Raw genomic sequence first — 27,607 nt, forward strand, 5'->3', positions numbered from 1 at the left:
CTTTGTGTAGACGTTGGCCCTTGGTACAAAGCAATACTGCAACGCAGGGTATATTTGATTCTGTGCAAGAGGGAAACAAATATATACACACAGCCAGATCCTCAGCTGGCGTACATTTGGCATATCTCCACTGACTTCAATGGGACCGTGTTGATTTACACCAGCTGGGGATCTAGCGAATTAAGTTAAAAGCGACATCATAAGTTATGAAATATATATATATAATGTTGATTATTCTCTTTAAATGACAACCAATAAATATCCCCGAACAAATAACAACTAACCTCCCTCCCTGCACTGAGGCTTGTCTTTTACAGTCGCGTTGGGTTTTGTGTAGCCTCCCAGAGCTCTGTGAGGAGGACGGTCTCCCTCGTGCACTGGGTCTACTTCACCCGGCTTAAGTGGACCTTGAGTGGTGTCCCCGCCTTGTGCTGCTTCTCTGCTAGAGGTCGGCACTGAAAGGATACGGAACAGCCAGCGTGCAATGGGATTTCCTACGGCACTTCCATGAGCACCCAACCATGCAAGGTGCTGGGTTGAGGCATCTAGTAAAGGAGGATTCAGCACCTTGCAGAATTGGGCTTCTCGACGCACCATGAGCCGCAAGTAAAAGGGACCCATCTAGCTTAACTGTCCAGTTGAGAAAAGTGCACCTGTCCCGCCCACCCCCAAATCGAGGAGAAACAATAAAAAATAATAGATTTCTATGTCCAGTTTCAATATACTGGGCCATTAGCAAGCAACACAGAGAAGGACACTTACAAACATATGGGTTTCTTTTAAGATCTCTATCACACTAGGATAAACCTGCTGTGGAGTCATTCTGGGTTTATGCTAGTGGGAATGAGATTACAGACAAGCCCTAACGCCATTGACCCAGGTAAAGTAAACCTGTTTTTACAGCACTGTAATTCAGATCAGAATCTGGGCCAGGCTCCTTTGAAGTCAGCGGAGTTGCTCCGGATTTACACCAGCGTACCTGAGGTCGCGATTATTTTATTTTATTTTTAAAGGACACCCTCAAGACAGAGTCCCCACTGGCAGTAGGAAAAAAGCCTTTGACTGAAGATTCTGGGTCTACACAAAATTTTCCCCTGAGTAGCCAGAGCGCCAGGGCTGAAACCTCACCAAACACAGGCTCTGCCAACTCATGTGGCTGAGAAGGCTCGCACGCATCACATCAGCAGCTGGTGAAAGAGACCCTAACGCAAATCCGCACAAACCAAAGAACGAAAGTAAGAAGGAATGTGAGAAATCATTTGGTAATACTGGTAAAATAACTCATAATACTTAGCTCTTATCTAGCACTGAGATCTCAAACCGCTCTGCAAAGGAGGTCAATAACCTTATCCTCATTTCACAGATGGGGAAACTGAGGCATATGGAGGGACATGGCTCACCCAGCAGAGTCAGGAATAGAACCCACGTTTCCTGAGTCCAATGCTCTACCCACCAGGCTCCCCCATGCTACCTTCCACTATGTTGCTACTATCCTTCAGTTTACCCTCGTTGGAGCCTAAGTAATAACACTTTCTCCTTCTGCAGAGCTTTCAGTTTGAAGATCTCAAAGCACATCAATGAATTAAGCCTTACGAGCCCCGCCTCAGGGAGATAGGATCAGGATGAGTTTGCTGGGGCTGGGGTGTGAGAATTGGGCACATTCAAAGAAAGTTCTGCCAGGATGGGGGTCCCACTTCTAACCAGTAGTGGAGTTGGGAAGGCGTCAAGAACTGGTTTGAGGTTGATTCCCATTCTTGGCCCCGCAGACGTTGGCAAGAATTGGGCTTCAGGAGGAGGCATTCTGGCCTTCTTCAGGCACAGTTGCCAATGCATCTGGCATCTATTCCGCAGGGATCGACTCCACACGGCGGTGTTCTTCATCGGACAGCAAGCGATGCTTCGGACGTGCCCCACTGGGCCATTCGTCTGCATCCCGACTTGCTGAGCCGCTGCTCTGGCTCCTGGTGAGGACGGCCTCTGCCACCGCTCCATTTCGGGTCACTCCGTAGGTAGAATTGCCCCTCGCTCGAGAAGCCAGCTGGGAAGACCCCGAGAAGCTGGAGATGGATGAAACTGCAGGGAAAGGAGAGGACAGTAGTGGCTCGGTGTTTATTTTTCCTACAGCTGCCACTTGCATCAAGCTATAGTAATAGATGCTTACAGTGCCTAGGGCTGGAGTGGATGCTGCTGACGACAGGGCATGTCGGGGACTCCATGCTGGGAAGGTAAAGACAGACATTAAGAGGCTATGGAACACAGACGGGTTTCAGACTCTTGTGCAAAATGCTGCCCTCCAAGCAATGTGATACCCAAGCGCAGTGACCCGAATGACCTCAGGGAGGTTAGATAGGTGGAAATGGATGTAGGACCTGATCCTGCGTACTGTCCCCACTTGAATGGGGTTACATGGGTGGGGATGAAGACAGAATTTGACTCTCTACACAAGAGAGTATTGCATACCCCCTTCCAGATCTGTCAGCTGATCTGTGTACTCCCTTCCAGATCTAATAGCTGACCTGCATACCCCCTTCCAGATCAACCAGCTGCCCGCATATCCCCTTCCAGAGCTACAAGCTGCCTGCGTACCCCTTTCCAGATCTACCAGCTACCCGCGTACTCCCTTCCAGATCAATCAGCTGTCTGTGTACCCCTCAACACTACCCGTCTTTAGCCATCTGTCCATATTTCACTATTACGTACAGATATAGTTATAGTGCGATGTTCACATCCGAAAAAACCCCACTGACTAAATTCTGAGCTCAGTTAGACTGGACCTATGCTGTACGGTGATTGGAGGTGGGGGCTCTGTACGTTTGTGTCTCTGTGTTCTCACTGGTACATCTTGAAGTGAATTAACTACCGTATTTTATATAACAAGTTCCCACAGAGTTGTAAAGCTTCAGCTGAGTAGCCTATTATGAAAATGCAAAAAATTAAATGATTAATGAATTCAATCCACCACTGCACAATTTCTCCCGTGTGGGTCCCTCTCGAGATGTCTCAGTTGGGGACCCCCCGCTCTCTGCTCCAATGGGTTTGCACAGATGTAGCTGACTGTGCAGCTTGGTCCCTCTGGGTTACCCCGCCACCTTCTGTGTTATGTCTGGAGACGCCTCCAAGCTGCAGAGTTCAGGTCCAGATGTGAACATGCCCACATCTGGGGCAGGAGGTTTCAGGCCCAGAGGTTTGGTTCGGCCGGCAGCAGAGACAAGGATGAGGCTCAGGATCTGCTTCTCCATTGACTTGATAGGACATTGGATCCGGCCTTTAAAGAGCCAGACTCATGCGCTGGGTGCCTGGTTTTCTCCTAGGAGGCTCAAGCATGTCCTTTCCCCCTGCACGCGTCCCTCTGACCCACCTGCTCTCCTCGCCTTCCACCAGCTTCCTGTAGGTGAGGATCTCCACGTCCAGGGCCAGCTTGATGTTCATCAGCTCGTGATACTCCTTCACCAAGCCAGCCATGTCCTCCTTGCCTTTCTGCAGGGCTTCCTCCAGCTCGGCCAGCTTGGCTTCAGCATCCCGGAGGGCAAGCTGGCCGTCCCCCCCGGCCTCTTTGATGTCCTCTTCCAAACGCAGGCACTGGGGCAGCAAAGGGGAAGGGAAGCGCCGTTAGGTGGGCAGTGGGTGCTGAGCCAGATGGGCAGCTTCCCCTCCCCCCCCCTTCCTCCCGTGACTAGGGGTCCAGGCGCACACCCCTGATTTCCTGCACAGCTTTTCTGAGCCTCAGTTGATCTCTGGCTGTTTTTCTGTGTGGTGCATAAATGAAGAGGTCTGGGGGTGGCTGCTGCTGCTGCTGGGTCTATGGGGAGTGCGTGGGGGGGTCTGAAATGCTCGAGTTGCTACTTTTGGGAGACTTCCCAAATTTTAGAAACAGCAGGATGGGCCAGCAGCTATTTTCTCCAAGTGCTTTTTGCCTCCATAATCCTCTCTCCACCCATAATAGATCTTCCCCTCTCCCCCCATAACCGTTCTCCCCCAACCTCCCCACATATCACACCTGCCCCCACCTCCACCCCAACTTTCCCCATAGCCTTCTCCCCAGCCCCACTATCCCCCTAGAACTCTCCCCCAACCCAACCCCCATGGCATCCCAACCCCCGGACTCTCCTTCCATAATCCTCCACTCCATGATATCCCCCACCCCCGCCCTCCATAGCCCTCTCCCAACCCCACCCCATGACACTGCCCCCCCCAAAGCCCTCTCCCACCTCCACCCCCACTCTCCCCTCCACAACAAATCACTGGCAAATCACAGCCCCCCCCTCTCCCTGCCTTAGTTTCCCCTCCCACCCTTAGGCTATTTAGACCGTGGGCTCTTTGGGGCAGGGCCTGTCTCCCACTGTGTGTCTGTGCAGCACCTGGCACAATGAGGCCCTGATCTCACTTGAGGCCTGTAAGCACCGGGGTAACACAGAGAATAACGAGAGACTCCCCCGGCAGACTCATCCCAAGAGGGGGAGTGACGGGTGTGCGTGGGCACCTGGCTCGGACCTGGGGGCAGCTGCCGTTTCTCTTGTGTTTCCAATGCCCGAGGCTTCCTCTCTCCCAGGGCCCAGGCCTCACCTGACTCTTCAGGGACACGATGCAGGTCCTCAGCTTCTGAATGTGTATGGTCAGCTCCGCGATCTCCCGCCGGCCGCTGAAGAGCTGGTCCCTGTATGTGGCGGAGTGGGTGGTTCCTTCGTTCAGCTGCAGGGAAGAGTTGAGATGGTGTCACCCCCTCCCTGCCTTGCAGCCGCGCCTGGGATTCTGCAGGGAGCTGGTCCCTCGCGGCTGCCAGGGACAGACGCTGTCTAACTCTCTCACTTTCCCTTGCCCCTCTTCTTTCTCCACCACCTCTCTGTCTATCTACCGCTCACCAGTCCCCATGGTTTCTAGGCAGGCTCTCTCCTGCTCCCCCACACCAATGGCTTTGCGTCATGTCTCCCACAAGAGAGAGCTGTGTACCTTGCTCCAGGTAAAGGCTTCTGCCTCCTCCCAGCTCCTGAAAGCCAGGGCTTCATACTGCGCCCTCACTTCCTCCACGATGCGGCTCAGGTCAAGGTTGCATCTGTTATCGATCCCCAGGACGACGGAGATGTCCTTGATTTCTGCCAGCAGCTCCTGAAGCTCCTGGATGGCGGGGAGGAGAGGAGAACTGAGCGGACACGTATGAAGCAAGGTTATAGTCAGCTGTGCGGGGCCAGCTCAATCCCTCCCATATGCAGCTGGGAGGTGGGAAGTTTTCATAAGTCAAGGCGCAGGTTTGCAAACCCCACCATGGAGTGGTTTGGCTCTGGTGTCCTGCTTAATTCAACCAACCCTCCCCAAGGTTTGGGCTGGGGCTCAGAGGAGTGGCTCTGGGTTTGGCCATTGCTGGGATTTCTAATTCTCCCAGATCCTGGGCAAAATGATGAGCTCATGTTGCATGAGAGCACTAGTGGGTGATGGTTGATTTAGCAAGAGTTTGTGGTCATGTCAATGAGGGAGGGATAGCGTAGGGGTTTGAGCATTGGCCTGCTAAACCTGGGGTTGTGAGTTCAATCCTTGAGGAGGCCACTTAAGGATCTGGGGCAAAAATTGGTCCTGCTAGTGAAGGCAGGGGGCTGGACTCAATGACCTTTCAAGGTCCTCTCCAGTTCTAGGAGATTGGTATATCTCCAATTATTACCTTCAATACCCAGATGCTGTGGGGTAAGGGCCATGGGGGTGTGAATTAATGGGAGAGCTGTGGAACTCATTGCCAGGGGATGCTGTGAAGGCCACAAGTATATAAAAACATTAGATAAGCTCATAGAGGATAGATCCATCGATGGCTATTAGCCAGGATGGTCAGGGATGCAACTCTAAGCCTCTGATGGCCAGAAGATGGGACTGGATGACAGGGGATGGATCACTTGATAATTGCTCTGTTCTGTTAATTCCCTCTGAAACGTCTGGTACTGGCCACTGTCGGAAGACCGGTGTAGCGGGGCGGTCATCCCGCTTCAGCCCTGAAAGGGTTAAAAGCCAGCCTTTGGAGAGGCCTGGGAGCCAATAAGAAGAGGCGGGGAGGCAGCCAATCAGGGCCAGGCTGGGCCCTATAAAAGAGTTGCAGAGCCAGAAGGCAGTCAATCTCTCTCTAGCTTTGGCGCGAGAAGGACCTAGCTGCGTGGGAGCACAAGGGTACCTGACGCAGAGCAGTGCTGGGGAAGGGCATAAGGAGCTGGGGCACTCCAGCCTGGCAACTCCCCCGGCTGAGGCCTTGGTAAAGGCCTAAGGAGGTACTGGGACCCCCGAGGTGCAGCCCAGGTATAGGCAGAGGCAGCTGGTCCAACCCCCTTGCCAGTGATGAGTGGCCATTACAGACTGCAGTTTGCCCCAGAAAAAGGGGGCTAGATGACAACTGACAGTAGCCACTGAGGCAAGGTGGGCATAGGAGGTGGAGGTTCCCCTGGGAGTGGGACCCAGAGTGTGGGGGCACTGCAGTGGGGCATCACCCCAAGATAAGAAGGCACCAGGGTCTGGGAGGGACACGGGGCCTGTGGCAGGTGTGACAGTAGGAGGCGCTGTGCCGGTGAATCTGCGATCTGCCACAACAGGATATTGGGCCAGGTGGACCATTGGTTTGACCCAGTGTGGCCATTCTTGTCTTCTTAGCTAGCTAGTTTGTGCCAGATACCTGCTGACATACTGTGGCTGCCCACGGACTTCAGGGCTGACTTTGGACAGCACAACATGCCCCCCTGGGACTCCACACCAATGCTATAGATAGAACGTGGGTCCACATGCTGCAGCAAAGGCCCCTGAGCACTTAAGAAGAATCGCCATTAGCTCCTGACAATATATGGCCTATGACACACGCCTGCCATCCAGTAGAGGGCAGTGCGGCACCTACACACGTTGCAGAGCTAAGGTGGCCATGTGTCCTTGGTTACATATGCCCTCCATGAGGAAACTATCTGTGGCATGGGCTTGCTACCGTCTCATGATTACATGGTCTAGCAGCCGGACACAGGACTAGAAGGCTTTTCTCTGGGAATACAGCCGAACTAAAGGGAGCTCTCCATTGTCCACCACTCAATATTAAGCCTTCCCCCACCATCGCCACCCAAAAGGTAAATGGGAACTATATGTCCTGTGCCTTCTCCTGCACATGAGAAGGCGTGACTCCATCCAACACTCGGCAGTAGTGGTATGCACATATCAGCCCGTATACACGTGTTGCAACTCCTGACTCTGGGGTGTTTGTTCTTGATGACTCGGGGGAAGTGACAACAGATGCAGACATGGTTCAGCAAATAAAAAAAAAGACACCCTAATCTATGTTGGAAGCCACACTCCTGTGCCGTTGGTACTCAGACAAGACCAAACCTGAAGGGATCGTAAGCTAGTGGAATGCCCGATAATCCTCTTTCACTCTGCATCTCACTATGGGCCTCCTTTTCCTCTCATGATGGCGTAACACGCCTGATTTCAGTGGGGTTATTCCTCGTTTACCCCTTTACACTAAGTCTCTGCATTTTCTTTTATTCCACGCTTTTGTAGCCCTCGTACCGAAGGCTTTGCTAGAAGGTAGGGCATTTATGGCTTTGTTTGCATTACCTCTCCCTGACTGGGGGAACAATGATTCGGACTGGATGGATGATTCATCTGTTACCGGTGACAAATCTCTCTGCTACTCTGAAACCAGGATTTTAAGTGTATTTTTTCCCCATTGAGGCTTGATCCCCAGGTAAATTTATAGGGGTTGTTGGAGGAAAGGTTAATTGTGGGAGAATTCATACGCTGGAGCAGTTTCCATGCACAAAGGGCCTGATTCTGTTCACATTCACACCAGTATAAATCAGGAGTAACTCAGCGGAGTTACTTGTGACTGCCGCCAGCCATTATACGGGTGAGCAGAATCAGGTAAGTGGAGTTAGAAGGCTGCGAAACGCACGTGAGAGCAGAATTGTGCCCAAGAACTTTTCTGCTAGTGCGGCTGTCATTACAGAATAACGGAGGAAACCCATTCAAACTAAGGGCTAGGTTGCGTATCAGTTACCGCAGGGAGGACTAGGAGTGGTTCAAAAAGGGGGATTATTTCATGTTCAAATGTTTTTTGGTGGCTTTTCCTGACTATTTGACAAATCAATTTCAAAGGAAAGTTTTTCACTGAGACGAGAACCAAGTTTTTCTCTCCCAGCGGAGTGCAGCCTGGAGGCTGAAATAGAACGGAGGAATCTTGCCTCCCAAGCCTCACTTGCTCTAGGCTATATTCCCACAGGTGGGGACAGAACCCAGAAGTCCTGACTCCCCCTTGCTCTACCCACAATCCAGACTTACCATATCAGCAGGACCAACAAAAGTTAGTTACGATGGAAGTCCCAGAAGACATTACTGTATAATGCTGTTAAAGGGACCTTTCACTATCCATTTTGAATTTTACCAGGGAAAAACTATGCACAACAGATAACATGGCTAGGGTGTGTCTAAGCCCAAGTTCTCCTGTAGGGTTGAGCCCAAGTCCTCCTGTCCACACACAAATCAATCTGACTTGAGTCAGCAGGCACTCGTGACCCAGGTCCTATGACCCTGCTAGGGGGATAGGTCAGACCCCAAGCCCTGTCACTCTGCAGTGTGGCCACAACTCTAGCTGAAGACTCAAGGCAGGAGGTCTACGCAGAGTAGTGTGGATGCGTTAACATGACTGTGAGAGCTGGAGCTAGCAAGTGTAAACCCAGGTTTCCGATTCAGTGTGGCCGCTCAAGCGTGGGCTTGGAAACACAAACGCAGTCCTCCAGACCCAAGTTTACAATGCAGTGTCGACATACCCTTAGAGACCTTCCCCCATAGCTCTTGCCATAGAAGAAAGATTTGGTCCGTCGGCCCCTGTAGCTTTGGAAAAGAGAAGGTAAAGCGAGGGATCCAGGAAACAAGATCCTTGATGTCAAATAGCTCCACAAGGGTTGCTAGAAAAGTAGCATAACCTGCAAACAGGCTCAGTCTGCGGAACGGCCGGGGCAGGTATAATTTGTTTGCACAAAGGGTGGATGAAAGAACACAACAGGCTGCCAAAGTCAACCGTGTGAATTCCCAACAGAAATTAATTCAAGAGGCGGCTGGGAACATACAACCAGCCAGTAGGTGCTGCGGTGGACAGTGACGGCTTCCTCCTGTCTCCAGTACATCCTTTTCCAGCAGCACAGCCAGGACTGGGAGACAGCCTGGCAGCTTATAGAGTCAATCAGGAGGCAGTAAAGGCTAGTGGCTAGGACACAGGCCTAGCCCTCAGGAAACCTGGGGTTTAGTCCCAGTGCACGGCTGGGTGATGTGTGCAGCAGTTCCCCCACCTAGAAAACAGGGGGAATGATACTGGCCTGCTTTGGACAGCGCTTGGCGCTTTACTGTTGAAAAGCAGAGTCTTTTTCACTTGCATGTTACAATGGTACATCAGCACCACGCAACTGAGCATCAGCTGCATTCTCTGGGTCAATTCATTGAGGTGGAGGCTGTGCTATTAAGGTACCGACTTTATTCTTTCTGGGTGGGTGCTCCACCCCTGCTCTGCCCCGCGGCCTCACCTCCACTCCATCTTTGCCCCCCAAGGACCCACCCTTGCCCTGCCTCTTGCCACCCTGCCCCACCCCCTCCACGTGCATGCCCTGCCCTTTCTCCTCTTCCTGCCCTGCCCTGCCCCGAGCACACTCCACCCTCACTCTGCGTCTTCCTGCCCCCGCTCTGCGCACCGCCCCCCAATGAGCAGCTGATTGGTGGGTGGCTGGTGGGTGCCAGGCACCCACTATTTTTTTTTCCTGTGGGTGCTCCAGCCCCGGAGCACCCCCGGAGTCGGCGCCTAGGCAACACTCCTGGTGCGAGTTTGAAGATGACTGTCGCTCAGCGCGCTTCCGAAATGGAACGGCCGAGCCCATTCCCTGGAGAGCGGCCTGTTCCAGGTGCTTTGGGGGAAGGTTGAACAAGGTTAGAAGGCACCGGTTGTGTGATAAAGTGCCATAGAGGAGCTGCGGATAAGGGTGCTGGTTGAGGATTCCCTCCAGATCCCAGCTGGAGACAAGTATATGCCTTGCAGCACTGGGCTTGTAATTTCATCCTAGCTAGCTTAACGGCAGAGGCTATTCTTTTGATGCTAATATGCCTTAATCCCCTTCCTTTGACTCTCGCTAAGCTATTTCTCTTAACAATATCCTGTTACGAAAATGACACAGGCTACATCTACACTGTGATAAAAGGCCAGGACCCGGGCAGTGTGAGTGCCACTGAAACTCAGCTCGCGTGCCGCCTTTGGCACGTGTGCCATAGGTTGCCTACCCCCTGATCTACACTGCAATTGGTAGCCCCCGGCGCCCGAGTCAGCTGTCCCAGGTTCTAAGACTTGATGCCGTGAGTTTTTTTTTATTGCAGACGTACGCTCAGGGGTCGTTTGTTCTATTCAGTGGGCCAGATTTTGATCTCATTGAGAGTGGCGTAAATCTGGAATGACGCCAAGGAAATCAGTGGGCCAAATTCTGCTCCTACTCCCCAGTGGAAATGAGGAACAGTGCCCCAGCGCAGCAAAGTGCCTAAGCGTCTGCTTAACCTTAAGCATGCTCTGCAGTGCAATGATGCACTCAGCAAATGCATATGGCCCATCACACATGCTTCCAGGACTTTGCCGAATCGGGGCCCAACTGGGTCACCATTGGTCAAGTTAGACTGAAGTTAGGAGAAATCAGACCTAATGGAGTTACTCTGGGTTTACACCAGCCTAACTGAGATCAGAACCTGGCCCTGTGATGGTGTAGAAGGTTCGACTTCTCTGGCACGCCCTTGGGGAGAGGGTAAAGTACAGAAAAGGTCAAGAGACTTCCGCAGCCCACCAAAGGTAGACTCCAGGGTCTTTGGAAAGCCAGGGGAACAAGAGACCAGAACTGATCCCTCTCCTTTCTGAGAGGTCCTGGATGGCCAAGGCGCTCAAGTGGTCTTCACATTCAGAAAGCTCTTAGTCCAGGGGCTGGCGAGCTCTGAGATGGAGCCCTGCTCCTTCAGTGTACCACTCCCCTGCCATTCCAGGCTTGACACATTTCATAGGGGGCAGGGATAGCTCAGTGGTTTGAGCATTGGCCTGCTAAACCCAGGGTTGTGAGTTCAATCCTTGAGGGGGCCACTTAGGGATCTGGGGCAAAAATTGGTCCTGCTAGTGAAGGCAGGGGGCTGGACTCAATGACCTTTCAAGGTCCCTTCCAGTTCTAGGAGATTGGTATATCTCCAATTATTACCTTAGCTAGCAGGACACCCTATAAAACACTCTGCATTGCTCAACACAGAGCCAGTGATAACCACTGAGCTCCCATCTCTGGAGGGAACCTTGACAGTGACACCTGGATAATTCTGGAATGAGAAGAAACTCTGGTGCTGCACTTCCAATCTCTCTCTTGAATGTTTTGGGGCAGAGAGAAGAGTCAATAAATATGGTAGGTCCATTCCATTCTGGGATGGACCGGGTGTGTCTGTACATATGTTTATGCTGCAAAAACCAGATGTGTTCTTATAACTTGGGTTAGCCATGGAAACTCGGCTTTTAGCTCGGGTGAATAGCTCCCGGATCCCCTACAGGCTTTAACTGTCTTCGTTGCTATTTTAGCTAACCCAGGTTAGGGACACACCTTTCTCTGCAGTGAAGACCTGCTCAGGGGACGTGGGAGATGAATGCAGTATAAATGCCTAGACAGACAGTCGGGCAGGTGAGTTTCCCTCTCATTTTCAGCAGATCTAGCTGAAATATTTCAAAATTTAGAAATGTTCTGTTGAATTTTCGAAATGAAAAAGAATATTCAACAAAAATGTTGATACTTCTTGCCATTCCTCTTGTTTTCTGAGGAACTATAGAGCAAGCTGAAGTTGTTGGACATTTCACTAGCTTTTGAAATCTCTTTTTATTTAAAAAATTTGGGGGGGGGGGGGAAATCCCTGAAAAAAAATTAAAATATTTGCACAATTTCCCCCCCTTCCTTCTTCAACTCTGGCTAGTTCTAATTTTCAGATCTGGGACAGGGTGCTTTGAGCTGTCTACCTTTCACTCCCAGACAGATGTGTCTGAGAAAGCGTTGCAGGTCAGAATGGAGAGAATGCAACGTTTCCTAGCAGGTGCATTGTCCTGGGAGCTTTAATCCACTAACCGTGTGCTACACAGCTGCACTCAGAATGGAATGGCCCAGTAAGTGACTGGGTTTCCCTGGCATATAGAGCTGGGTGAATAACAGATTTTTTGGGTTCGTTGACCATTTCAAAAAATCGTCAAAACCCCGCATAATTTCAGCCAGACCAAGAATGAATCTTTTCAAAAACGTTGGCAAATTAAAAAGTCCAGCCAAAAAAAATCATTTGGGATCCAATGAAATGTTTTGTTTCCATCCCCTTTGTTTCCATTTCGACCTTTTTTTGCACATTTTGGGACATTGAAAACCGAAACTGAAAGGCCATTTTGAAAGAAGAAGTCATTTCAAACTGAAAAATCCCGAGTTCACAAACACGGCAGTGAAATCTGTCACATTTTTTCACAATTCTTTTTCTTTGCATTTCCCCCCAAAACAAACAATTGGGTGCAGCGGACACAAATTCACCCGATGTTTTGGTGCTGCCGAAACTGCATTTTTCACCAGAAAGAAAGTAGTCGGCTGAAAAATTTCTCCCAGCTCCCCCAGCCTCGTTACACACACGTAGGCATCTGGTCTTATCGTTGCTTCTTACCTGCTCGTATACGGCTTTCTTTAACTCCATCAACTCTTGAAGCCCGTGCAGTTTTACCTCCAGCTCAGTTCTATGCATGGAACCAGCGTCTAAATCCTGTGGGACAAATAAGACATATCAGCGCTAGTAACAAACGATCTGTACATTGGGCTCTGATTTGTGCCTTTGGGCAAGAGAGCTTCTCCATTGTGCACTGATTACCCAGTCCCAGGAGAAAGCAGTGTCCTTTGGAGATACTATCCATCCATTCTGCAGGACACTATCCATCCATTCTGTGTCCAGTTTTGGGCCCCACACTACAAGAAGGATGTGGAAAAATTTGAAAGAGTCCAGCGGAGGGCAACAAAAATGATTAGAGGGCTGGAGCACGTCTTATAAGGAGAGGGAAGTGGGATTGTTTAGTCTGCAGAAGAGAAGAATGAGGGGGGATTTGATAGCTGCTTTCAACTACCTGAAAGGGGGTTCCAAAGAGGATAGATCTAGACTGTTCTCAGTGGTACCAGATGGCAGAAAAAGGACTAATGGTCTCAAGTTGCAGTGGAGGAGGTCTAGGTTGGATATTAGGAAAAACTTTTTCACTAGGAGGGTGGTGAAGCACTGGAACGGGTTCCCTATGGAGGTGGTGGAATCTCCTTCCTTAGAGGTTTTTAAGGTCAGGCTTGACAAAGCCCTGGCTGGGATGATTTAGTTGGGGGTTGGTCCTACTTTGAGCAGGGAGTTGGACTAGATGACCTCCTGAGGTCCCTTCCAACCCTGATATTCTATGAGTCTATGATTCTGTGGTGGATGTTGCCAGTGGGACCCTGCTTTGCTGCTCCCATTGAGGGTGGGTGATCTGAGAAGAAGATCTCTAGATAGAATTTCTTTTTGTTAGTGCTTGAGTGCAGGGAAGGAGGTAGGGCATAGAACATGGGAATGACCCTACTGGGTCAGACCAAAGGTCCATCTAGCCCAGTATCCTGTCTTCTGACAGTGGCCAATGCCAGGTGCTGCAGAGGGAATGAACAGAACAGGGAATCATCAAGTGATCCATCCCCCTGTGGCCCATTCCCAGCTTCTGGCAAACAGAGGCTAGAGACACCATCCCTGCCCATCCTGGCTAATAGCCATTCCATAAAAGGAAACAAGCAGAACTGGCCCATAAACAGTCACCTTTTAATCATAAGGAAAAGCAGAGATTGTTGAAAACACTGATGCAATAAACAAAAGCGGCACAAACTGCCCTTACCAGGCCATGAGCACGCTTGGGAACAACTTGTAATTAACAAGAACAGTCATTTATGGTGAGCATTTGCCTCAGCTCATAACACCCTACCTTTCCTTGCCAAAGATTCCAAACCCATATACACAACAATTGATTCCCACTCACTCGTCACAAGTGAAGCTACCGCTGGGGTAGAACATGGTGGCTGTTTAATAGGGCCTGGCTGCATTACACTTCTGCCACTGGTTTGCAACCTTTCCATACTGTGACCTCACGTAGAGAAATGTTTCAGGATGCCCCTGAAGGGAAGGTGGTTACGACCCATCCTTGCGACCCTACTGGATCATGACCCCAAGCTGAGACCCCGTGGTATATGCAACTTGAAACGGCACAGGAATCTTGCCTATTAGAATTTGGCTAAGACATGGCAGCTAATACTCCATGCTTTTGCACCAAATGCTATGCAGTCTTTAGCAACCACAGGTGCTCAGGGCCTCACTTGTGCATGGTTCGTTTCAAAATACATCACCTCCACCAGTCTGTGGTCCTCGTGGCCCAGGTTGTCATCTACTGAGCCCCTGCCTTTAGCACTGTAGGGAAATGGCTATACAGCAAAAGAGCCCAGGTGAAGTGGCTTGGGCTTGTGGGGCTCGGGCTGCGGGGCTAAAAATGGCCTTGTAGATGTTCAGGCTCGGGCTGGAGCCTGGGCCCTGAATCCTTCCCCCCTTTCCGGGTTTCAGAGCCGAGGTTTGAACGTCTATTTTAGCTCTGCAGGCAGCTGACCTGGGCTCTGCAACTCACGGCTGCTGGGCTCTTTGTGCTGGGTAGGGTGACCAGATGTCCCGATATTTGGGGCTTTTTTTATATGGGCTCCTATTACCCCCCACCCTCCATCCTGATTTTTCACACTTGCTATCTGGTCACCCTAGTGCTGGGTAGCCATGCTCTATGGGTATATCTACACTAGCCGCCGGATCGGCGGGTAGTGATCGATCTATTGGGGATCGATTTATCGCGTCTACGCTAGACGCGATAAAATCGATCCCCGATCGCTCTGCCGTCAACTCCGGAACTCCACCACGGCGAGAGGCGGAAGCGGAGTCGACGAGGGAGCGGCAGCGGTCGACTCGCCGCCGTCCTCATGGCCAGGTAAATCGACCTAAGAGACGCCGACTACAGCTTCGTGTTATTTGCATAGCTGAAGTTGCGTATCTTAGGCCGATGCCCCCCCGTAGTGTAGACCTAGGCAAGGTTTCCTATAGGGGCAGGTCTCTCATGCAAATACGGAGCCAACCCAACCCTCTTATTGGTGCTTACCTGGCCCCCGTGAATGTCGTATCTGAGCGCCTCACCATGCTGATACTAGTCCTGTTCCACAGAGATCTGAGGCCCAGGTCCTCAAAGAAATCTGGGCATCTAACTTCCTTTGATATCAGTGGACGTTAAGCACCTAAATATCGTTGAGGCCCTGCGCCAGAAAAACGATATGACTTGCTCAAGGCCACGCAGCAAGTCTGTGGCAGAGCAGAGACTCAAATCCAGGTCTCCTGAGCCCAGGCGAGGGCCCTAACCGCTAGACACTCCTTCCACTGCAGGTGCATCTTTGCTGTAGATGCGCACACAGCCCCGTGAAGATGAACGGCCACTTACCCTTTTCAGCTCCACGAAGGTGAATTCCATGCCACTCCGTTTATGTATTTCATCCTCGTATCTACGGAGAGAGAAGCAGCTTGGTGTGAAACCCGGCAGGGCTTAGCTAAGTTCTGTATTGGAGATCTCGCAGCTTGCTTTGTTTATTACAGTAGCACCTAACGCCTTTTGTACCAATACATCAGTAAGATTCACAGTGATCCCCAGACAGCTTATCATTGAAACAAACAAACTGTGGGAGGGGAAGTGACTGGTCCAGCTAGAAATAGAACCTAGGTCTTCTGAACCCTAGGCCAATGGTCTCCCTCGTTGGCCCACCCTGCCTCCAGGGGACCAAATTCCCCATTTGCCTCTCTCGAAAGGGAACAACCCAACCCAGCCCAGCAATGGCAGCCTTCCTTCCATCAGAGTGGGAAAGATAAAGGAAATGATGGACACCCCTTTGTGATGTTATTGACATGAACACTGACCGCAGAGATCATTGGTGCAACCAAGGGTATGATTTGCTGGTTACGATTACGCTACCTGAATGCATGTCTCATGTTGTATTCAAAGTTATAAGTATTGGCTCTATACTGTCTGTATTTCAAACTTGTGCTGTGCTTCTAGGTGACACCCCGGACAATGTGGCATCAGCACTGCCTAGCCTGCTTGATGGCCCATTAAGGACCATCAGCTAGACAACTGACCCATTGAGAGAAGGCAGAGACACCTTGTGACTCAGCAAGGCAGGGACATGCCTATGGACCAAACTCTAAGCTTTTTTCATGCCATGTGCTGGGTAGCTTGTGTTTGGAACAAAAGCAGCACAAGCCACACAGCAAAAGGACTATAAAAGGCAGCTGCATCATCTCCATCTTGTCTTCAATCCTGCTTCTTACCTCTGGAGGGACTTTGCTGCAAACTGAAGCTCTAAACAAAGCACTGAATGACCCATCCCAGCTGGGGACGTTCCAGAGACTTGATTTGACCCTTCGGTTTATTCCATCACTGCTACAAGCCTGAACCAAGACCTTTGCCATTCCTGTGTGTAAGTGACTCCATTTAACCAATTTTAGCTCTCATCTCTATTTCTTTCTTTTTATGAACAAACCTTTAGATTTTAGAGTCTAAAGGATTGGCAACAGTGTGATTTCTGGGTAAGATCTGACCTAGGTCTGGGGCTTGGTCCTTTGGGATCGGGAGACCCTTTTTTCTTTTACTGGGGTATTGGTTTTCATAACCATTCCTCCCCATAATGAGTGGCGCCGGTGGTGATACTGGGAAACTGGAGTCTCTGAGGGAATTGCTTGTATGACTTATGGTTAGCCAGCGGGGTGAAACCAAAGTCCTCTCTGTTTGGCTGGTTTGGTGAAGGACCCCACCCTTGGGCCGTGACTGCCCTGCTCTGAGCAATTTGTTCTGAATCGATACTCTCAGTTGTGTCCTGCCAGAGGCAGCATCGTTACAGCTTTATGTTGAGGGTACCTGCATAAAGAGTTTGCAAAGGGTTAATAAATGCTTCCTAGCTGTTTTAAGACATGGCTAATCAATTGTTATGGAGTCCAGCAGGTCAATCGGTCGCTCATAACCCTGGCTCATAAGCAGGCTACCACACCTCTAGTGATGTGCTTGATGGGGAGCGTGTGGCACGTGCCACTCTTGCTTGTGCCATGCTTGTGCCACTCTCACTTGTGACATAGCCGCCACGAACCCTATATGAGCTGCTTAGAAATGTAGCCTCAGTCTGACATCTAAGTGAAACCGTGCTGGAGCCCAAGCGAGCGTAACCCTTGCAAAGAAGACAAATCGATATGGTAACAGAGAACCCGAACTCATCCCACAGTTATTGTGGTTCTTAATAATTGATCATTCGTAATAATCATTTGCATTGCGGTAAGAGCACCAGTTACCGCCCAGAAAGACGGTCCCTGCCCCGGAGAGCTTACAATCCAAGTGCTAAAGTAGCCTGGGTCTAGGGCACGGGGTGGCCAATCTGTGGCTCCGGAGCCACATGTGGCTCTTCAGGAGTTAATATGCGGCTCCTTGTATAGGCACCGACTCCGGGGCTGGAGCTACAGGCGCCAACTTTCCAATGTGCCGGGGGAAGGGGGGTGCTCACTGCTCAACCCCTGGCTCTGCCACAGGGCCTGCCCCCACTCCCACCCTCCCCTGAGCCTGCAGTGCCCTCTCCTCCCCTTCCACCCTGCCCCAGAGCCTCCTGCACACCATAAAACAGCTGATTAGGAGGTGGGGGAGGCGCTGATCGGCAGAGCTGCTGGTGGGTGGGAGGCGCTGGGAGCGGGGCGGGGAAGCTGATATGGGGCTGCTGACGTATTACTGTGGCTGTTTGGCAATGTACATTGGTAAATTCTGGCTCCTTCTCAGGCTCAGGTTGGCCACCCCTGGTGTAGGAGAAGGGCATAAGGGAGGAGAACAGGGAAAAGGGAAAAAAAAAAACCCAACAACAATGACAGGTGATGCCATTGTTTCTGCCACGCCCTGGTATTTAACTGTTTCATAAGCCCTGATCGGAGGCGAATGGGAGAAGTGGTTGGTTCTTCTGGTTTTTCTGCTCTTTAAGTGGAATGTCTGATTCCGTGCCAGTGCACATGTGTTTGTTAATTAGAGCCTGCTTCTCTCCCGCTCCATCCGCACCCCAACCCCTGCCGAAAACGCTTCACGCATTGCAGGGCACTGACATCATGTCACCTGCTGCGCAAACAACAATCCTGACGGGATGGCAGCCGGGCTTGTCCGCAACCCACGCTCACCCTCGCCCCCAGGGCTTATCCAGCTTTCGGCTGGAGAAGGGTGGCAGAGAGGAGCCTTCGGGCGTGGAGGGCCTGGGAGCGGGGAGGTGACTCGTGCAGGGGTAGAGTGACCCTTTCCGAGCACAGACAGATCACAGCTCGCTTTCTCCTTCAGCATGATCCTGAGGACGTGCGTGGTAGCGTGTAGCTTTAAGGGTAATTGGTCTGGCTATTGAATAGCAATGCAGCAGGGTGCATGGTAGCAAAAACGCACTGTACAAGGTCCTCCTGTCTGAGTCAGTGGACTCGGAGTTAGCTAGGGGCTGCTTGACTAATTTCAAACCAAGCATTTTCCAATCAGCAAAGGGTCGGTGGGGAAAAATTGGTTTTGATGGAGTTTTCGGTTGGGAAAAGCAAAACAAAACGTTTCGTTTTGTGATTGACTTGACATTGATCTCTGAGTCCGCCTCAGCACCATGGTGCTAGATGGGAGTTGTAGTTATGAACCCTTCATGCCTCTATTCTCCCTTATGGGACCTGCTACCTAGCCAGACTACAACTCCCACGATGCACCTCTCTCTCCCTATGTCTCTGTCATGAAATGTTACAATATTTCTAAACTGAACATTTTTTGGACACCATGAAAAGTTTTAAGATTTTCATGGACAATGCAGGACCGATGCAAACGGTCAAAACATCAGAATTTCCCAGGGGACAGAAATTCTGTTTTTCGAACAGCTCCAGCATCAGGAAACCTAAGTTCTAATCTCTGATCTGCTGCTGTCTAGTGGTATCTCCCTGTGTCTCAGTTTCTCCATCTGTAAAATGGGGATATTTACCATCTTTGTAAAGGTGCCCTGAGATCTCTGGATGGTAAAAGGTAAATATTATTATAGCAGCCTGGGAAAATATGAGGTAAAGAATGACATTTTGTAAATGCTTGAGAAAAAAGCCTTCTGTGCAAAATTAAGTGCTGGTTGAAGAGTAAAGGAAAAGTCCAGCCTTTGAGGCCAGATCCTCAGCTGGTGTGAATCATCCAGGAGCTACATTTATTTTCATCAGCTGAGGAACACGCCTGGAATAAAAGCAGGGAGCTGGCTTCACTATGATTTGTTGGGTCAAATAGTTAAGCACAAGTATTTGCACAATTACCGTGCATTCAAGAAACTTTTCACGAATGCCCCAAAATGCCATGAATTTTTACTACAGTGGTTTGTTTGGTCTGAAAATTTGCTTTGAAAAGCACATTCACTGTTCATTATTCACGAGTTCCATGAACCATCCCAATGGGGGAACAGATCGAATTAAGCCAGGTGAACAGTGAGTCCATTGTGTGAAAATGATTTGTTCACAGTGTTGGCTGAAAAGGTACAAATAACCAATATGTTCAAAACCCGTAAGGGTTGGGGCTGATTTGTCGATCAACAAAGGGGCTGAATTCAGAGGGGCACGACTCTAACAGAAATTAAGGCTCCTGTGCACCACTCTGACTGTGTGGGCTTAAATTCCATGTAAATTAGATTAAATAATTACAACCACTGAAATAATACTCATTTTTTTACATCTGTGCTCATCTATAGCACTTATCAGTAAATCTCAACATGTTTTACAAACATACAGTATTGTTATCCCCATTGTACAGATGGGGAAACTGAAGCACAGGGCGGTGAAGTGACTTGGTCAAGGCAATCAAGTCGGTCAGTGGCAGAGCCAAGAATAGACCCTAGGTCTGCGGAGTCCCAGTCCAATATTGTAACCACACTACCTCAACTGCCAAAGTGGTGTAAAGGGTATAAGAATCAGACTCATAATGAATATTATACCTGATTCTGCTTCAGTTTACAACAGTGTAAATCAGAAGTAACTCAGCCGTAGTTCATGCAGTTACACTGGTGTAAAATTATTGTAAGTGAAAGAAGAATCAGGCTCCTTAATAGTTGTAAAACCAAAATAACTGGGATAATACAACAGTTAACCCAGGGGTAAAGTCCCACTTTCTAAAGTATGCAAATTGGGAGAACATGACAGAAAGGGGCACATTTCATAGGGGCTCAGAGAGCACTCCCGTGAAATGAGTGAGGCATTCATTTCTGTGCCAAAATACAATCATTGACTTGTGCAAACAGGGCACTTGTGCATGCAAAAATCCCACATCTGTTCATGCAACTGTGATTTTGTGCATGCAAATTGGGTAGACAACCCCTTAGAATCTCTCTCTCTCTCTCTCTCTCTCTCTCTCTCTCTCTCTTTCTTTCCCTCTATGGATTTCTATTTGTCTACTTGTCTAAGTTCATTAAGCAGGAAAAAAGTGTGAGCCCTATTTTCAGAACCTGCTGTTCTTGTTGAAAGCTCATCATCTCTCCAAAATCAGACCTTGAGGTTTTTGAGTATGGATAATAGGAGAAGAAATCCATCTTATTCTTTTATTATCCACAATCCATACTGTTGAACTGGTACCTAACAATAGGCTGCAAATGAATCCCTGTATTTCCAAAGACCCCCAACAAACTAGGACGAACGGCACCTGCTTCGGATGTTATCCATGGACTTCAACACCTCAGTCAACTCGGACTCCAGCTGTTCTCTCTCGTGGCCGACAGCCCTCATCTCTTGCTTCAGTTTGCTCATGTACTGGTCGTAGAGGAGTTTGATGTCTGACTCGGAACGGGAATTGTCCTGATCTCTCAGGAAGCTCCACCTGATCGTGAGAATCTTGTTCTGCTGCTCCAGGCGTTGGACCTGCAGAACGGAATCCAGAGACATTAGTAAGGTTGATGGCGGAAGGGCTGATGTGAACCCCTTCAGCCAACATGCTAGACGTTGAGATTGGGACCTCCAGAGGTACATGCACAAACCTTTACAGCTTGAGGGACACAACTGGGCTCTCAAACAAGGAGCTGTAAAAGAATCCCGCCCCATGCAGATCAGGCACAGAAGGGCATTACATTGACATACGGAGGCTTTTGCTTTATGTACTCGGTGGTTTCCCGACAGACCGTCCCTCAAGTCAAATCAGCCCGACAGAGCATCACTCGAGTCAGCTGATCAGCACATCCTATTGGACATGTCGTCAAAAACTGACAACTTAAAGATCAAGCTGTAAAGCTTCAACTCAAAGTTTATTTCTGTCTTCGCATACGGATGTGAGAAGCTGGAGATCTACCAAGGGAACAGACAATCATCTCAATACCGTCAAGAACAAAAGCCATAGAAAAATACTAGGTATTAAATGGAATGACTTTATAATAAATGCTGAGATTTGTCAGAGAGTTCGATGACCCCTGAGTGCCGAAGCTTTATACAAAAGAAGCGGGAAATATCGAGGACATGCATAAAGAATGAAGCCAGAGCTTCTACCACGCCACTGGGCAGCTGAAGGAATGCACAAAAAGAGCCAAACAACAGAACATCTCCATCGAACGTTAAAGAGGGAAAACTTATGGGACTGAACAACATCGAGGACATGCAAAGAGAGGCCCGGGATAGAGGGGAACAGCTGTGGATGGCTGCTGAGCGCACCATCTAGAGAACGTGGCAGATCAGGGTTCAAATAGCAAAACCAACTCCCGGAAATGGGTAGGAGTGGAGAGAAGAGGCTGGTAGAAGAATCCCAAGGCAAGGTCTCATGGCTAGAATAATACTAATCTGCATCGGAATATTTCCCACACCATCATATGTCACCCGGGGCATAAACAATACAAGCCACTATCTCCTCTGGGTAAACACCCCTTCTTCTTGATATGAACCTGAAGTCTGGATAACATTCCTGTGAGCCAACAGAGATACACTCTTCATCAGCCCATGCATTGAATCTATCCATCCACCCATTTATAGGTGCCATCCCTGTTTGGCTGCCCGAGCTTTCTGTTCTCTGTCCATCTTTGCAATCTTTCTTTACAAGTAACAACTTGCCTTTTCATCTGCTTGGGCATCCAGCTGCCCCCCTCATTTCAGCTGCAGTCTGTCTGGCTGCATCTCTGTTACATATGCCGGTAGTGCTTTGATTTCTGTATGGACTATGTCCATCAGGCTTCATGCAGCTGCGTATTGGTTTGATGAGGGAACATGGTCCAGCGAGTAGCACACCACACTGGGCTGCAGAAGACCTGAACTCTGCCAGTGACTCCCCCCTCTGTGCCTCAGTTTCCCCTCTATTTAAAGTACTTATTTGGCCATCAGTACTGTAGTATCTGAGCACTCCACAATCTTTGATGCATTTTTCCTCACGACACCCCTGTGAGGTAGGGCGCTGCTATTATACCCATTTTACAGTCAGGGGAATGAGGCACAGTGACAAGTGTCTTGGCCAAGGTCACAGAGGAAATCTGAGGTAGAGCAGGGAAATGAACTTGGATCTCCTGAGCACCAGGATCATGTCCTTCCCCCCCAGCCTCTGCCCCTTAAGACTGTAAGCTCTTTAGGGACAGAACTGTCTCTTACTATGTGTCCATGCAGCACCCGGCGCAACAGCGGCCCCCATCTTGCTGTTATACTACAAATTATAACACTATGATAAGACACCTCCTCAGCCCAGTTGGCCTAGCACAGGGGTAGACAACCTATGGCACAAGGCACGCGAGCTGATTTTCAGTGGCACTCACACTGCCGGGTCCTGGCTACCAGTCCGGGGGGCTCTGCATTTTAATTTAATTTTAAATGAAGCTTCTTAAACACTTTAAAAACCTTATTTACTTTACATACAACAACAGTTTAGTTATATATTATAGACTTCTAGAGAGAGACCTTCTAAAAACGTTAAAATGTATCACTGGCTCGTGACACCTTAATAAATGAAGACTCGGCCCACCACTTCTGAAAGGTGGCCGACCCCTGACCTAGCATGATATTTGCTTCCCTGCAGGTACCAGTAATAATGGTTGGTCCTAAAACATAAATACGGGCCTGATTCGCTGTTGCATCCTGGCAGTGTATGCCAGTGTCACTCCACTGAAATCGGAAGGGTTAGATGATTAGCCCCTTGGGGAAGGGACTGTCTTTTTGATCTCTGTTTGTACAACTAGAGCTGTACTGGGCCGTGACTAGAGTTACTCGGGGCTACAGCCATACAACAGGGATGCTCAGATGATTCAGGAGGCCTGGGTCCCCTGCTGCCGAATTGCCGCTGAAGACCCCGAGCGGAAGAAGCTCCAGGGGCCTGGGCCCCGCGAGAGTTTTCCGGGGCCCCCGGAGTGAGTGAAGGACCCCGCCCTAGGGGCCCCAAAAAAACTCTCATGGGGCCCCCTGCAGGGCCCGGGGTCTGGGGCAAATTGCCCACTTGCCCCCCACCCCGGGCGGCCCTGCCATACAATCAATAAATAATAATAAACTGACACCGGGACAAAACTGGAGCAATGTCGTGTGAATCAGGTTCCAACGTTTGCACTGCAAAGGACCGTGCACAGCTATGGCGCTACACACAATCACCGCGAGAATGACAGCCCCTGTGTCCTGTCAGTGGCCGTGCATCTCGGTGTGCGTGTGAGTGCACGTTTTTTGGTCGTCCCGCCTCCATCCTAACTTGGCACACTCCCATACTCGCGGTGATGGCCATACGGCTCAGCAACGACGCAGTGCTTTTCAGCCTCAAAGTGCTTCCATTAACGATTTATTTGCCAGCTCTCCTCTCTCCGCTTAATTGCTTTAATTGTATTTACTTCGGCAGGTGAGTGCTGCCAATTGCCACCCATGCTGTGGAGCAGCCCTTAAATCAGCTGAGGGGAGGGCTCACCCAGGAGACACCGTGCGTCCTCCCTGAAGGATAGTAACAGCATCATCTGTGCAAAGCTGCCAGCTCCTGCCAGCTGAGGACTGATCTAACTTCCTTTGCCCAGGGGTAGAAAAATGCGCTGGCCACTGGGACAAGATCTTCTAACAGGAGGTGTTTTATCTGCTTAGTTTGTCCCTGGTTCAGCTGTCAGCAGACGCGGAATGACCCTCCTGATCTGCCTTCTTCTTTACATCACAGCGGTGTCTCAAGGCTCCAGCTGAGATCAGGGCCCGGTTGTGCGAAGCAGGATTCACACAGGGAGAACCATCCTGCTTTCTCCCATGCTGCCCCCCTGCCATGCGTTGGAGGAACTCCCATGTGAACGTCTGCAAAGCCACCTCATTGCCTACCTTCCAAACCTCGCTTAAAACTCCCCTTTGCCATGCGCCGGACAATGGTTAGGCCGTTGCTTTGCTGAGGTCACTGCCTCTGAGGCTGACCAATATTAGCTGTTTCCTAGTGCCCCTCCCTGGCCCTGTCTGCATCCATCTGTTGTCTCTTGTCATATGCTTAGATAGTAAGCGGCTTAGGTCAGGGACTGTCTTTTTGTCCTGTGTTTTCAGAGCACCTAGAGCGACGGGAGCCACTCCTAACCAATAAGGTACAGCACCTAGCGTAACAGGAGTCACTACCTAGCGCAATGGGGTCCTGCTCCATAACTAAGGCCCACAGGTGCTACCATAATACAAATAATAATAAATAAAATAAGAAGCAACGTCTACCCTGATGAGCTTACATCTAAACAGAGAAGAGGTGGGAGTGGAAGCAGGCGTACAGATGGGAAGTGACTTGCCCAAGAGCACGCAGCAGGCAGAGACAGAAATAGAACCTGGGGCTCCTTGAACCCGGTCCAGTGTTCTACCCATTATACCTCGCTCCCTCTCTCTGCTGGGCTCTGCACAGGGGGTTCTGAGAAACATCTATCCAATTTGAAGCCTACAGAGGCACCGCTGGAAACGGCTGGCACAAACACTGATCCACGTCCACCCCGTGCCTGCGTGAAAGATCCTCCAGGACACACTAGGATCTACAAGGCAGCTGGGCACGGAGAGCCAACCTGGAAAGTGCCACTGAACAAGAGCTCTGTGGCAGAGCTTAGTGAGGAGGAGTCATGGACAGTGGGGTGGCTGGTGGGCTGGGGAAGTGGCTACCAGGTCCCTGCACAATACAGGGACCCCAAACACCCGCGTGAAAGTGGCATAGCTGGTGGTTGCTGCTACTCTTGCTCACAGGCTGCAGGGATGGCTGAGACCTTGCAGCCTGGGTGTTCTGGTCCCTAAGTCTGGATTGAGGGGAGACCATGCCACTCCCCTCCTTCCAAAGTTACTGGGGCTATTCACAGGGGGACCCAAGATTTGATCTATGGGGCTTAGGTGACCATCACTGAGCACAGAGTGGGAGAACCTGCCATACACCTTATTCCTGGAGGTCTCTTGTTTCTGGTTTGCTAAGTATGAACAGGATGAGATGCCGGGGTTGCCTGGGATAGCAGGGACTGGTCTTGACGACCCAGGTGGTCCCTTCCAGTCCAATGTCCTGTGTTCCTGTTTTCGTTAGGCTGCAGAAAGGGGTCAGAACTGAGAACCCACTAGGCAGCCATTATCTGCCTCCTGTCCAAACACATGTGAGCCACATCCAGAGGAAACCCAGAGTCAGTAGCGGCTTGACCAGGACTCATCATCCTCAGCTGCATGACAGATCCCAAAGGTGCGTGGCCTCCTGACTGGGAATGGTCAACCCCCTACCTCCCAGCTATGGCCATAGCGACTACCCTGGGTTTTATGGCCCAGGTGGCATTTGTCTGAGGTCATGTGAATTCCTGATAAAAAGAAACTCTCCCCGTCCGGTGGCACATTCGCAACTGTATGTTACATTTCTCTGCCAATGGGTTGAAATTCACCCCTGTGTAGAAGGCCAGTGGGAGATGGCCACCATCTTGGCTGACACACCAGAGATCTCCAGAGCTAGAAGCCCTTGAGCTAAAGAGTTGATGCACCCTAGCTAGAGTTGTACCAGACTCTCATGTGGGTCAGACACAGAAGAGGCCCTGTAATACACACTCACCAGTGGGATTTGTATGCACCACTTAAGGCCATTTTTGAGGGTTTAAGTGGTGCCTGGGTCTTGTGGTGACCTCTCTGCCCAGGGGTGAATTTCATAGGCACCAGATTTCATTCTCAGGGCTGGCACCTGAAAAAGTGCAATGCACAGATCGTCACATTTGCACGCTCCAGCAGGCAGCTGTGCCTGCCTGGATGCTCAACCGTGCACGGAAACGCGGGCTGTGCCGACGTAGTTTAGGCAGATGCTGTTGAAAATAGACCCCCACGGTACTAGTTCATACCCATATTAGCACTGGTTTTTTTTTAAAAAAACAACAGTAGCTTGGAATTAGCTGCCTACATGATATACTTCAGTGAAGCAACCCTTTCAGGAGATTACCATCTGTTTACAGAGTATAAGAGCTTTGCAGGAACCTGCCTCAAGTAGGCGAATTGTTTTGCTTTGAGAAAATCTTCTACCTTCCCCTGGATCTTAGCAGATGAAAGACTCTCTGCAGGAGAACTTGCTTAGCTGATCCAGTGACCCTTCCTTTTCCTCCCCATCACCCGCCACATTATTGGTTGGTTAGTTTTCTCTCGTTTTAGGCATTAGAAAACAAGACGAGCAGGAACGATAGGCTATTATTGCAGCTGCTGTGCTGGTTCTCTGCCCAGCTACAGGTATGAAACTCCTCCTGCTCCATCCTTTGTCCTCACCGTCCCTGTCTTTGCTGCTTACCCCACAGCTACTTCCATCAGTGGCTGAGTTTCCCTTTTCCCAGTGATCAACCAGGGAGGTTACTAGCCAATGGGGCTGGACAGGGTCTTTGAAGCAATGGACCAGGGTACTTGCCATAGTTAGCTAATAATCATGCAAACTTTTGGTACAATAGACAGCACAGGAGGAAAGAACTATCCCTGCAAATGGGAAATTAGCCAACATTTAGAGCCAAATCTCTCTTGCCACAGGCACCTCACAGCCCATCCCCTGCTGGCCTCTGTGGTCACTCGAACCTGGCGCTCCTCTTACCTTCCCGATTAAGGATGCGAATTGGTCATTGAGGATTTTCATCTCCTCTTTCTCCTGCTTCCTCCTCTCCCGGAACACGGGGTCCACGTCTAGGCGCAGCGGCGTCAAGAACTTCTCGTTGATGAAGACGGATGGGCAAGAGGAAGACGTGTATCCACCAAGACTCGAGGTGCTGAAGCTTCTGCTGGCTGGACCACCAGGGCTGCTGCAGCCATCGTGTTCAGAGGATGTCACCACCGAGCTCCCCCTGTTCTGGTTCCATGATGCCTGCCAAGACGAGAGAGAGCTGCTGCTGAGGCTGCTGAATTCATTGGAGCGGCTGGTCATCCTGGCCGGTGGTGGGGAAGTAGGGGAAGGTGTATGAACTAAGCTGCCTGCTGCTGCTGCCGGGAAAGAGAAGTGGCACCTTGGAGAATATGGTCTGTTTAATTCCTGCCTCCACTGAGCTGGGGTTAGCTAATGCATTACAAACACCTGCTCTGCTATGTTCATAAA

The 27,607-nt window shown here is 50.2% G+C and overlaps 1 protein-coding gene and 1 long non-coding RNA gene across 2 annotated transcripts; one reads left to right on the plus strand and one right to left on the minus strand.

Moving 5' to 3' along the window:
- Window positions 1-1,651: 1,651 nt before the first annotated feature.
- Window positions 1,652-27,439, minus strand: KRT80 (keratin 80). The gene is made up of 9 exons (XM_039514615.1): window positions 27,113-27,439; window positions 20,798-21,012; window positions 15,542-15,602; window positions 12,688-12,783; window positions 4,948-5,112; window positions 4,564-4,689; window positions 3,359-3,579; window positions 2,162-2,217; window positions 1,652-2,073 (listed from the first exon to the last, which is right to left on the minus strand). The coding sequence occupies exons 1-9, from the start codon at window positions 27,437-27,439 to the stop codon at window positions 1,841-1,843; spliced, it is 1,500 nt and encodes a 499-aa protein (XP_039370549.1). The 3' UTR covers window positions 1,652-1,840.
- Window positions 25,612-27,607, plus strand: LOC120391180. The gene is made up of 3 exons (XR_005591237.1): window positions 25,612-25,747; window positions 26,689-26,763; window positions 27,206-27,607. It is a non-coding gene; the product is annotated as an uncharacterized LOC120391180 (long non-coding RNA).

Source organism: Mauremys reevesii, linkage group 25 (genome assembly GCF_016161935.1).
Source record: "Mauremys reevesii isolate NIE-2019 linkage group 25, ASM1616193v1, whole genome shotgun sequence".
NCBI classification, from domain to species: Eukaryota; Metazoa; Chordata; order Testudines; family Geoemydidae; genus Mauremys; species Mauremys reevesii.